Here is a 13,953-nt window from a genome sequence, read left to right as displayed (position 1 = left end):
TTTACTTTAATCCACATAATTCTTGAATTTACACATTCATATTCTCTTTTCTCCTTCCATAACTGATCATTTAACATTACTGCTACCCCTTCCTTTGCTCTAACTCTCTCAGATACTCCAGATTTAATCCCATTTATTTCCCCCCACTGAAACTCTCCTACCCCCTTCAGCTTTGTTTCGCTTAGGGCCAGGACATCCAACTTCTTTTCATTCATAACATCAGCAATCATCTGTTTCTTGTCATCCGCACTACATCCACGCACATTTAAGCAACCCAGTTTTATAAAGTTTTTCTTCTTCTCTTTTTTAGTAATTGTATACAGGAGAAGGGGTTACTAGCCCATTGCTCCCGGCATTTTAGTCGCCTCATACGACACGCATGGCTTACGGAGGAAAGATTCTTTTCCACTTCCCCATGGACAATAGAAGAAATAAAAAAGAACAAGAGCTATTTAGAAAAAGGAGAAAAACCTAGATGTATGTATATATATATATGCATGTGCGTGTCTGTGAAGTGTGACCAAAGTGTAAGTACGAGTAGCAAGATATCCCTGTTATCTTAGCGTGTTTATGAGACAGAAAAAGAAACCAGCAATCCTACCATCATGCAAAACAGTTACAGGTTTTTGTTTCACAGTCATCTGGCAGGACGGTAGTACTTCCCTGGGTGGTTGCTGTCTACCAACCTACTACCTATTGCAGAGAAATGTCTATTACTAAGTTGGTAAACTTGAACCTACATGACTTAAAATTATTGGAAATCATCCCTCTCACATGAGGGATGATTGAGTCATATAAAAAGAGGCAATCCTGGGTTATTTAAAAAAAATAACAGACTATTTTAAAAATAAAATTGGCACTTACATACTCCAGTAACACTGAACCTTTTATTAAACAGGACATACCAGAGTTAAAAGTTTGAAGTTTATCACAAGAGGCTTTCTTGAGTTAATCTCATGTACACCTAAATCAGGAATGACTTTATTCAGTTGACAGAAGATCCATAAATAAAATTTTCTCAAATTGGGACTAACACAGTGAAACAGTGCTGAGGCTATAAAGCCAACCAGAAGAGCTATTCTTCAGTTATGTGAAATCCAGTAGTTTTGAGCTTGTTAATTATGTTAGTAAATAAGTATCATCCTTTTCATCAGATGCATCACCCATTAATGACTGAAGCTGTTCTGATGAAGTATATTCATATTACTGTATTTCTTTTTTTTTATTTATTTAACACACCTCCCATCTCCCACCTAGGTAGTGTGCACTGTATCTCCCACCTCCAGGACTCAAGTGTGGTTAACAAGTTTTCCTGAATCCCCTCATAAGTGCTTTCTTGCTCACATTCCAACAGCGTGCAAAGTTATTTCATGGACAAAATACCACACCAGTTTAAAAATAAAATTAGATGAGTGGCACTTGCACACTCCACCAGCAATTCCATCTTGCTCTTAATTAGAATATACCAGCATTTAAAACTTCGAAGCCGATCAGAAGAGCCTTTTTCAAGTTATAACAAGAAATCAAAATCAGGAGTGGCCTTGTTCAGTTCACCTAAATATGGCAGTAATTGCGTGAACCTTTTCATAGTTGTATTAATGTTGGTAGAATTACCGACAATATACACAAATAACCCGCACATAAAAGAGAGAAGCTTACGACGACGTTTCAGTCCGACTTGGACCATTGACAAAGTCACACTAACAGAGGTGGAGCAGGACGGCTATATATAGGCAGGAAGAGGTGGAGGTGGTGGTAGTAGTAGTAGTAGTAGTAGTACAGTGGACCCCCGCATACCGTACGCATCGCATACCGTTCAATCCGCATACCGCTCGCTTTTATCGCAAAAATTTTGCCTCGCATACCGCCCAAAAACCCGCTCACCGCTCTTCGTCCGAGACGCGTCCAATGTGCGCCCTTAGCCAGCCTCACATGTGCCGCCGGTGGCATTGTTTACCAGCCAGCCTCCGCGGTAACATCCAAGCATACAATCGGAACATTTCGTATTATTACAGTGTTTTTGGTGATTTTTTCTGGAAAATAAGTGACCATGGGCCCCAAGAAAGCTTCTAGTGCCAACCCTACAGCAATAAGGGTGAGAATTACTATAGAGATGAAGAAAAAGATCATTTATAAGTATGAAAGTGGAGTGCATGTCTCCGAGCTGGCCAGGTTGTATAATAAACCCCAATCAACCATCGCTACTATTGGTGGTACAGCTGCTGCTGCTGTTGTACCACCGTCAGCTGCTGCTGCTGCTGTAGTACCGTCTGCTGCTGCTGTAGCATCGTCTGCTGCTGCTGTAGCACTTGTCAGCTGCTGCTGCTGTTGTACCACCGTCAGCTGCTGCTGCTACTGTAGTACCGTCTGCTGCTGCTGTAGCATCGTCTGCTGCTGCTGTAGCATCGTCTGCTGCTGCTGTAGCACTGTCAGCTGCTGCTGCTGCTGCTGTAGCACCGTTGTTGGTGTGGCTTATTGAGAATACCAAGAAACAATTAACCCCAGAGGATTTACCACCCAGGATAACCCAAAAAAGTCAGTGTCATCGAAGACTGTCTAACTTATTTCCATTGGGGTCCTTAATCTTGTCTCCCAGGATGCAACCCACACCAGTCGACTAACACCCAGGTGAACAGGGAAAAATGCCTGGAACTAGTGCTCATATTGGTGAATTTAAAGCCAGCAAAGGTTGGTTTGAGAGATTTAAGAATCGTAGTGGCATACACAGTGTGATAAGGCCTGTTCTGGAAGAAAATGCCAAACAGGACCTACGGTACTCAGGAGGAAAAGGCACTCCCAGGACACACTGTCTCATCAGTCATTGCTGCATCTTCAATAAAGGTAAGTGTCATTTATTCTTCATTTAGTAGAGTAGTACATGCACAATATATATTGTGCATGTACTACTCTACTATTGTGCATGTATCCTTCTCTTTGTGTGTAGGAAAATGTATATTTCATGCGGTAAAATTTTTTTTTTCATACTTTTGGGTGTCTTGCACGGATTAATTTGATTTCCATTATTTCTTATGGGGAAAATTCATTCGCATACCGATCATTTCGCATAACAATCAGCCCTCTTGCACGGATTAAAGTCGCTATGCGGGGGTCCACTGTAGTAGTAGTACAAGAATTGTATATAATACCGACAAGATGAAATTAAGACACATGCACAACACCCGGGCATCACCATCGTAGACGTTTCGCCATCCAGCCAGCCACTGGATGGCGAAACGTCCACAACAAAGACAACCAGACGCCGCACATGTGTCTTAATTTCATCAGTAGTTGTAGTAGTAGTAGAAGAAGAAGAGGTAGTAGTAGTGGTAGTGGTAGAAGTGGGAAATAAGGATGACGAGCCAGTCAAAAACAAAGGAAGGGGAGCACTGCATCTAGCTCTCTTGCAGTGCTCCCCTTCCTTTGTTTTTGACTGGCTCGTCATCCTTATTTCCCACTTCTACCACTACCACTACTACTACCTTCTTCTTCTACTACTACTACTACAACTACTGATGAAATTAAGACACATGTGCGGCATCTGGTTGTCTTTGTTGTGGACGTTTCGCCATCCAGTGGCTGGCTGGACGGCGAAACGTCTACGATGGTGATGCCCGGGTGTTGTGCATGTGTCTTAATTTCATCTTGTCGGTATTATATACAATTCTTGTACTACTACTACTACTACTACCTCCACTTCTTCCTGCCTATATATAGCCGTCCTGCTCCACCTCTGTTAGTGTGACTTTGTCAACGGTCCAAGTCGGACCGAAACGTCGTCGTAAGCTTCTCTCTTTTATGTGCAGGTTATTTGTGTATCGTTCCAGTCACGGTATTGTGCCTTTTTGTTATTTACCGACAATTTGTTAGGTAAAAGAACACATTAGTTGCACTTGTAACCTCTTACCTTTCCATAGTTACAACACAGGGGATGAAAATGAGGTATATTACAGTATTTTTCATCTAAAAATTGATTTGCCATAGCTTTTTCACTAGCCAGCGCCCAAAAAATTTTTGGCAGTGCGAATGGATCAGTCATCAAACCAGTGTTGACAACTCCAATTTTTTACATTGACAATTATGTATAAAATGTGTTATTTTGGGGCCAAATCTTACTTAAAAACCTTCATCTGACCTAACTTAAATTAGCATAATTTTTTAACAAAATTCTATTATATATAGCACTGGTCAGTTTAAATTTATTTAATATTTATTACACCAGCATAGAAAATTTGAAGCCAGTCATATGAAGCTTTCCCAGGTTATAAATGAAAGCCATAGAGGAAGAAAAGAAGTGTTCTTTCACCCACTTAAAGGCACCCCTTCCACAGACATACCTAATTATTAATTCCCTTACTGTATGACTTATTATCTTTTTCCTTTTTTTACAGTTCATGGCTATAGAAGTAGAAACAGAATATGGTGGATGTGGATCTACTTTTTTTGTTGCCAATTTGGTTATTGAGGAGTTGGCTAAAGTAGATGCTTCAGTAAGTGTTACGTGCGATATCCAAAATACCCTGATAAACACACTCTTCCGTAACTTGGGCACAGATGAGCAAAAGGACAAGTACCTGCCTAAGCTTGCTGCTGAATATGTAAGTCATTTAGAATATCTTTAAAAATAGATTTATCATTTCATGACTTTAGAGAGGAAACCTTAAATGACATTTTGGTCTGTCCTAGACAAGGATAGACTAGAAAAAAAAAGAACCCATGCAAAAAAACAGATGTGCACACACAAAACATGAACACACATGACTGGCATATTTGAGAGTGGAATTCAGGAATCTCAACGAAGTGTCATTCCAAGTGCCTTTACAACATGTATCAGGCCTATCTTGGGATGCTCAGTACCAGTATGGATCCTGCACCTAAGAAAGCAGTTTAAGAAATTGGAGAAAGAGCAGGAGTATGCAGTGAGACTAGTTCCAGAGCTAAGGGGATATGCACTATGAGGAGATGCTAAAGGAATTAAATCTAAAGACATTGGAGGACAGAAGAACCAGAGGGGGACATGATAATAACATAAAAAATGCTCACAAAAATTGATAGGTAGACAAGGACAGACTGTCTGAGAGGGAAGGAAACAGGTACTTGGGGGAACACAACTGGAAGTTAAGGACATGGATGAGTCACAGGGATGTAAGAAAGTATTTCTTCAGTCTCAGGGTGGTCAGGAAGTGGAATGATTTTGATGAGGAAGTGGTGGAGGCAGACTCCATACATAGTTTTAAGAGCAAGAACAATAGAGCCCATGAGGCTAAGAGGGAGTGAATCTGAAAAATAGTAAATTAACCCTTTCAGTGTCGAGACCCCTGCTCACAAACTTGCTCTCAGTGTCGAAGAATTTAAAAAAAAAAAAAAAAATTTCCTATGAAATGATAGAGAATCTTTTTGCGATAGTAATGGCATCAAAAGTACAAAATTTGATGGAAAATTTACAGAATTAAGCCCTCGCTAAGTTAGTGGTCTCAGCGATACATACACATTGGTGATTTCGCCCACTTTGGGCCCTATTTTTGGCCAATTCCATTGTTCCAGTTGACTAAACTCATACCTATTTGACTAGAACTCTATTTGTTCTATTGAGTGAGTGCAAGAAATCGCCCATATACCAATTTCAACTACCCAATAAAGTGATCAGAAACTGGGCAATTTGGCCAATTTCACACAAATTTCAAAAAATGCCACTTTCGAAATACAGTCCAGAATAAACAGTGCAGACATTCCTGGCACTAAAATAACATTTCCTTTGTTCACTAGTCACATCTCCAGGCCCCTCTTGTATTACTCTTGCTTTCCATTTTGAATTTTTATTCTCACAAAAAATAGATTTACTGTTATGTGCACTACTGCATTATTGTAATAATTGTACAAATAATGTCAACCCATTCATGACTGTATTAGACTGGCCAGTTGGACATGTATTGGACGGTGATGTCATTTGTTTATTCTTGAACATCGGCAAAAATCTAACATTTCTACTTCTTTGAGCTCAATTTCATGGTACTTTTCATTGTGAAACCAATCAAAATCAATTCTATTTCTGTAATATATTTTCCATTCTGTCAAATAAGACCAAGAATACAACCATAAATATCATATGAAAATACACATCAGAGTCGACGTTTTAAACCAAAAACACAGTCAGATTTTTTTTCTCATTATGCACTGTATGCTGTAGGATTTTTTTATACTGCACACACTGATGACGCAGACCCATTCTCACATGTAGGTCTACCAGTTTTCTCCTGCTAGATTGGAATCTGCTAGAATTTTGGCGTAATACTATGGCACCAACACTGGCTTGCAAGCCATAATATTACGGCACCAACAGTGAAAAGGTTAAGAGACAGGGCCATAATCTAAGAATTGACCCTACAACCATAAATGGGTGACTACACACACACAAACAGACACGCGAACACACACACACACAAACAAACAAAACACGTGCACACTCACCCTCCCCCTCTTTCTTCATATCTCTTCCTTTCTCTCTTGCCTTCTTGCTGCCTCCCCTCCCTCATCAACCCTTATTCCCTGGGCAAGTTACACATTTTGCTATACTAGTCTTTCAAATACCTGTGCTTATTATATATTTAAAATAAAAAAATTGACACATTTAGAGCTTGGACATGCAGCAGGCATGTGTGAGTGTGTTAGATAGGAGTGAATGGAGACAAATGGTTTTTGGGATTTGATGAGCTATTGGAGTGTGAATAGGGTAATATTTTGTGAAGAGATTTGGGGAGACCAGTTAGCCGGACTTAGAGTACTGAATGTGAAAGTACAATGTCTGCTTTCTAAGGAAGGAGTTTGGGATATTTGCTGTTTAGAGTTACATCTAAACTGTCATATCTGTACACCTCTGGCAAGACAGTGATAGTGTGAATGATGGTGAAAGTGTTTCTTTTTCAGGTCACCCTGCATCAGTGGGAGATGGCCAGTGTGTTAAAAAAAAAATTTAAGAGTTTAAGCAGGATCTAGTTTAAGAATGAATATTTCTCAAATTATCCCATTGGAACTTTGTCAATCAATTTTTTTTTTTGTTAATCCCACAAGAGAAACTGTGATGAAAGGATGTTTGTTTTGTACACAAAGCATGAATTGCTTTGCAGTATCATTAATTGAATTTCTGTTAAACTTTAATTTTTTTCCTTAGACAGGAAGTTTTTGTCTGTCAGAAGCAGAAGCCGGTTCTGATGCCTTTTCAATGAAAACAACTGCTGTGAAAGATGGCAGCCACTTTGTTATTAATGGTTCCAAGATGTGGATATCATCGGCTCCCCATTCTGGTGTTTTCTTGGTCATGGCAAATGCGAATCCTTCTGCTGTGAGTTACAAAATAAGGTTTCTACTTGTCTATGTCCTTTTCTGTGCATTTAATATTTTTTCACGTTCAGAAGGTTTGGAGGAATGTAAAGTAGGTATGGGGTTATTAAGATTATCAGTACTGTTTCACTTATTACAGTTTGTGATTGGGTTCTCACTTGGTGAATATTTTTATAAATTTGCTTTTCCTTACAGTATTCTGGTGTATTATGATGGTTTTATCCACATTTAACTGTGTGGACATAAAGATTTTATTTCAGAATTTTTAAGCTATTTCTTCATTCATTTTATTTTCAAAGAAAAACAATATGTAGGAAATCTAATGAAGACAAGACTTTATGTACTTGACAACATTGTTCCCTGCAGGGTAATTTTAAGAAGTTCATATACCATATTTACTCTCTGTACTCACCTAGTTGTGGTTGCAGGCTACTAGGTCACTCTTCCTGCTCCAGATATATATATATGTGTGTGTGTGTGTGTGTGTGTACTCACCTAGTTGTGGTTGCAGGGGTCGAGTCACAGCTCCTGACCCCGCCTCTTCACTAGCTGCTACTAAGTTACTCTTCCCGCTCCATGAGCTTTATCATACCTTGTTTGTTCATGTTTGTTTGTTCTAGAATTATCTACAGTAGATCCATTAAAACTTTCAAAATATATTCATAAGTGCTTTTATGAAATTAGTTGCACATATTAGACCATCTCTCTCGATTCATCTCTCTGCATTCATCAGGATCATGATCTTGATTATATTATTAAACAGAAAATATCTTTAAGATAAGACTATAACAATAGTATTTAACCCATTTAGCACTATTATCTCCTTGAGCTAGCTAACAAAAGTAATTGCCCCTCTGTAAACATAATACACGTATTGATACAGTTCTTTCTTCTTTCAACGTACCAGCAGTATCCCACTGAGGTGGGGTGGCCCAAAAGAAAAAACTGAAGTTTCTCCTTTTAAATTTAGTAATATATACAGGAGAAGGGGTTACTAGCCCCTTGCTCCCGGCATTTTAGTCGCCTCTTACGACACGCATGGCTTACAGAGGAAGAATTCTGTTCCACTTCCCCATGGAGATAAGAGGAAATAAACAAGAACAAGAATTAGAAAGAAAATAGAAGAAAACCCAGAGGGGTGTGTATATATATGCTTGTACATGTATGTGTAGTGTGACCTAAGTGTAAGTAGAAGTAGCAAGACTTACCTGTAATCTTGCATATTTATGAGACAGACAAAAGACACCAGCAATCCTACCATCATGTAAAACAATTACAGGCTTTCGTTTTACACTCACTTGGCAGGACGGTAGTACCACCCTGGGCGGTTGCTGTCTACCAACCTACTACCTAGGATTGATACAGTTACCCTCATAAAAATACTGAATTACTCCTAGTATGGAGTATAATTATCTTAGAGTTAAATATCACTAGACCAAAGCATATTACATATATTAAATTCACTTAAACTAGGAAAACCATCAGTCCAATATATTATATACACAGTATTTTGTATATTTTTAATAAATTATGTGCTGTATATCTTTCATTTATACATAGTCAGTTTTTATCAGTATTTCTTTGTAGGGCTACAAAGGCATTACTTGCTTCATTGTTGATGCTGGCACACCAGGTCTGAGTATTGGCAAGAAAGAGGACAAGTTAGGCCTCCGAGCCTCTAACACCTGCAGTGTACACTTTGACAATGTCAGGGTAAGTAATGCAGTACTCTGTGTATTTTTATTCTTGAGGACGAGATTTGATTTTTATTGAACACCCTTTCACTGTCCAGACATACAGAATTAAAATTTCTCTCTGTGTCTACATTTTTAAAAATATATATATATTTTTTCTTCTTAAATAGTAGAGAATCTTATTCTGAAGGTAATGACTCCAAAAATACGAAATTTGATGAAAAGCTTACAAAATTATGCAGGCGCAAAGTTAGAAGTCTGGGTACAGTTTACACATTGGTGATATCCCCCCATATTGAGTCCTATTTTAAGCCAATTCCTTTGCTTGCTTTGAACAGATTCTTAGCTGTTTTGCTTGTATGCCTTATGTTCTATCAATTGAGCACAAGAAACCACCCATTCAACTATCAGAACTACACTATAATGTGCACAATAGTTGGCAGTTTGGCCAATTTTACACAAAATAAACACTGTAGACATTTTTTTTTTTTTCAACAAGTCGGCCGTCTCCCACCGAGGCAGGGTGACCCAAAGAGAAAGAAAATCCCCAAAAAGAAAATACTTTCATCATCATTCAACACTTTCACCTCACTCACACATAATCACTGTTTTTGCAGAGGTGCTCAGAACACAACAGTTTAGAAGCATATACTTATAAAGACACACAACATATCCCTCCAAACTGCTAATATCCCCAAACCCCTCCTTTAGAGTGCAGGCATTGTTCTTCCCATTTCCAGGACTCAAGTCCGGCTATATAAAAATAACCGGTTTCCCTGAATCCCTTCACTAAATATTACCCTCCTCACACTCCAACAGATTGTCAGGTCCCAAATACCATTCGGCTCCATTCACTCCTATTGAACACGCTCATGCACGCCTGCTGGAAGTCCAAGCCCCTCGCCCACAAAACCTCCCTTACCCCTTCCTTCCAACCTTTTCGAGGACGACCCCTACCCCGCCTTCCTTCTACAGATTTAAATGCTCTCCATGTCATTCTACTTTGATCCATTCTCTCTAAATGACCAAACCACCTCAACAACCCCTCTTCAGCCCTCTGACTAATACTTTTATTAACTCCACACCTTCTCCTAATTTCCACACTCCGAATTTTCTGCATAATATTTACACCACACATTGCCCTTAGACAGGACATCTCCACTGCCTCCAACCTCCTCCTCGCTGCTGCATTCACAACCCAAACTTCACACCCATATAAGAGTGTTGGTACTACTATACTTTCATACATTCCCTTCTTTACCTCCATACATAACATTTTTTGACTCCACATATACCTCAATGCACCACTCACCTTTTTTCCTTCATCAATTCTATGATTAACCTCTTCTTCTTTCTTTCAACACACCGGCCGTATCCCACCGAGGCGGGGTGGCCCAAAAGGAAAAACGAAAGTTTCTCCTTTTACATTTAGTAATATATACAGGAGAAGAGGTTACTAGCCCCTTGCTCCCGGCATTTTAGTTGCCTCTTACAACACGCATGGCTTACGGAGGAAGAATTCTGTTCCACTTCCCCATGGAGATAAGAGGAAATAAACAAGAATAAGAACTAGAAAGAAAATAGAAGAAAACCCAGAGGGGTGTGTATATATGTGCTTGTACATGTATGTGTAGTGTGACCTAAGTGTAAGTAGAAGTAGCAAGACGTACCTGAAATCTTGCATGTTCATGAGACAGAAAAAAGGACACCAGCAATCCTACCATCATGTAAAACAATTACAGGCTTTCGTTTTACACTCACTTGGCAGGACGGTAGTACCTCCCTGGGCGGTTGCTGTCTACCAACCTACTACCTATATGATTAACCTCATCCTTCATAAATCCATCCGCCGACACGTCAACTCCCAAGTATCTGAAAACATTCACTTCTTCCATACTCCTCCTCCCCAACTTGATATCCAATTTTTCCTTATCTAAATCATTTGATACCCTCATCACCTTACTCTTTTCTATGTTCACTTTCAACTTTCTACCTTTACACACACTCCCAAACTCATCCATTAACCTTTGCAATTTTTCTTTAGAATCTTCCATAAGCACAGTATCACCAGCAAAAAGTAACTGTGTCAATTCCCATTTTGTATTTGATTCCCCATAATTTAATCCCACCCCTCTCCCAAACACCCTAGCATTTACTTCTTTTACAACCCCATCTATAAATATATTAAACAACCATGGTGACATTACACATCCCTGTCTAAGACCTACTTTTACCGGGAAGTAGTCTCCCTCTCTTCTACACACCCTAACCTGAGCCTCACTATCCTCATAAAAACTCTTTACAGCATTTAGTAACTTACCACCTATTCCATATTCTTGCAACATCTGCCACATTGCTCCCCTATCCACTCTATCATATGCCTTTTCTAAATCCATAAATGCAATAAAAACTTCCCTACCTTTATCTAAATACTGTTCACATATATGCTTCAATGTAAACACTTGATCTACACATCCCCTACCCACTCTGAAACCTCCTTGCTCATCCGCAATCCTACATTCTGTCTTACCTCTAATTCTTTCAATAATAACATTACCGTACACTTTTCCTGGTATACTCAATAAACTTATTCCTCTATAATTTTTACAATCTCTTTTGTCCCCCTTCCCTTTATATAAAGGGACTATACATGCTCTCCGCCAATCCCTAGGTACCTTCCCCTCTTTCATACATTTATTAAACAAAAGTACCAACCACTCCAACACTATATCCCCCCCTGCTTTTAACATTTCTGTCATGTTCCCATCAGTTCCAGCTGCTTTACCCCCTTTCATTCTACGTAATGCCTCACGTACCTCCCCCACACTTACATTCTGCTCTTCTTCACTCCTAAAAGCTGGTATACCTCCCTGGCCAGTGCATGAAATTACCACCTCCCTTTCTTCCTCAACATTTAAAAGTTCCTCAAAATATTCTCGCCATCTACCAAATACCTCCCTCTCTCCATCTACTAACTCCCCTACTCTGTTTTTAACTGACAAATCCATGCATTCCCTAGGCTTTCTTAACTTGTTTAACTCCAAAAATTTTTCTTATTTTCATTAAAATTTCTTGACAGTGCCTCTCCCACTCTATCATCTGCTCTCCTTTTGCACTCTCTCACCACTCTCTTCACCTTTCTTTTACTCTCCATATACTCTGCTCTTCTTATAACACTTCTGCTTTGTAAAAAACCTCTCATAAGCTAACTTTTTGTCTTCTATCACACCCTTTACTTCATCATTCCACCAATCACTCCTCTTTCCTCCTGCCCCCACCCTCCTATAACCACAAACTTCTGCCCCACATTCTAATACACTGCATTTTTAAAACTCATCCAGCCCTCTTCAACCCCCCCACTACTCATCTTTGCATTAGCCCACCTTTTTGCCAATAGTCGCTTATATCTCACCCGAACTTCCTCCTCCCTTAGTTTATACACTTTCACTTCCCTCCTACTTGTTGTTGCCACCTTCTTCTTGTCCCATCTACCTCTTACACTAACTGTAGCTACAACTAAATAATGATCCGATATATCATTTGCCCTTCTATAAACATGTACATCCTGGAGCCTACCCATTAACCTTTTATCCACCAATACATAATCTAACAAACTACTTTCATTATGTGCTACATCATACCTTGTATATTTATTTATCCTCTTTTTCATAAAATATGTATTACTTATTACCAAATCTCTTTCTACACACAGCTCAATTAAAGGCTCCCCATTTACATTTACCCCTGGCACCCCAAATTTACCTACTACTCCCTCCACAACATTTTTACCCATTTTAGCATTGAAATCCCCAACCACAAGTACTCTCACACTTGGTTCAAAACTCCCCACGCATTCACTCAACATTTCCCAAAATCTCTCTCTCTCTCCTCTACACTTCTCTCTTCTCCAGGTGCATATACACTTACTATAACCCAATTTTCACACCCAGCCTTTATTTTACTCCACATAATCCTTGAATTAATACATTTATAGTCCCTCTTTTCCTGCCATATCTTATCCTTCAACATTATTGCTACTCCTTCTTTTGCTCTAACTCTATTTGAAACCCCTGACCTAATCCCATTTATTCCTCTCCACTGAAACTCTCCCACCCCCTTCAGCTTTGTTTCACTTAAAGCCAGGACATCCAGCTTCTTCTCATTCATAACATCCACAATCATCTCTGTCTTATCATTTGCACAACATCCGCGCACATTCAGACCTCCCTCTTTGACAATTTTCTTCTTCTTATTCTTTTTAGTAACCTTTACAGGAAAAGGGATTACTAGCCCATTGTTCCTGGCATTTTAGTTGACTTTTACAACACGCATGGCTTACGGAGGAAAGATTCTTATTCCACTTCCCCATGGATATAAAAGGAAAAGTAATAAGACCAAGAACTATTAAGATAAAATAAAAAAAAAACTCAGATGAGTGTGTATAAATAAACGTGTACATGTATGTGTAGTGTGACCTAAGTGTAAGTAGAAGTAGCAAGACATACCTGTAATCTTGCATATTTATGAGACAGACGAAAGACACCAGCAATCCTACCATCATGTAAAACAATTGCAGGCTTTTGTTTTACATTCACTTGGCAGGACAGTAGTACCTCCCTGGGTGGTTGCTGTCTACCAACCTACTACAGTCAGTAAAGCACTTCTTCTGTTCATTAAAATAATAATAATAATAATAATAATTTCAGCATGATACAATGTTTGTATAAAGGTGAATAACATTTGAGTATACATGCAGAAAGCCCCTTTATTATTAACGCATTGGCCATTTCCCACCAAGGCAGGGTGGCCCGAAAAAGGAAAGCTTTCACCATCATTCACTCCATCACTGTCTTGCCAGAGGCATGCTTACACTACAGTTAAAAAACTGCAACATTAACACCCCTCCTTCAGAGTGTAGACACTG

General features: G+C 39.2%; 1 protein-coding gene across 3 annotated transcripts in view; it reads left to right on the top strand.

Annotated features, from left to right (window-relative positions):
- LOC128685388 (short/branched chain specific acyl-CoA dehydrogenase, mitochondrial) overlaps window positions 1-13,953 on the top strand; it is a 43,825-nt gene that overhangs the window by 14,845 nt on the left and 15,027 nt on the right. For all 3 annotated transcript variants that reach the window (XM_053771913.2, XM_053771911.2, XM_053771912.2), the window contains exons 4-6: window positions 4,389-4,595; window positions 7,166-7,336; window positions 8,923-9,048. In XM_053771913.2, the coding sequence (XP_053627888.1) occupies window positions 4,389-4,595; window positions 7,166-7,336; window positions 8,923-9,048 (504 nt within the window). The remainder of the gene's footprint in view (window positions 1-4,388; window positions 4,596-7,165; window positions 7,337-8,922; window positions 9,049-13,953) is intronic.

The sequence above is a fragment of the Cherax quadricarinatus genome, chromosome 8 (genome assembly GCF_038502225.1).
Source record: "Cherax quadricarinatus isolate ZL_2023a chromosome 8, ASM3850222v1, whole genome shotgun sequence".
In the NCBI taxonomy this organism is placed as follows: domain Eukaryota; kingdom Metazoa; phylum Arthropoda; class Malacostraca; order Decapoda; family Parastacidae; genus Cherax; species Cherax quadricarinatus.
The sequence above is the reverse complement of the archived record's forward strand: the minus strand, read 5'-3'. Positions and strand labels throughout refer to the sequence as shown.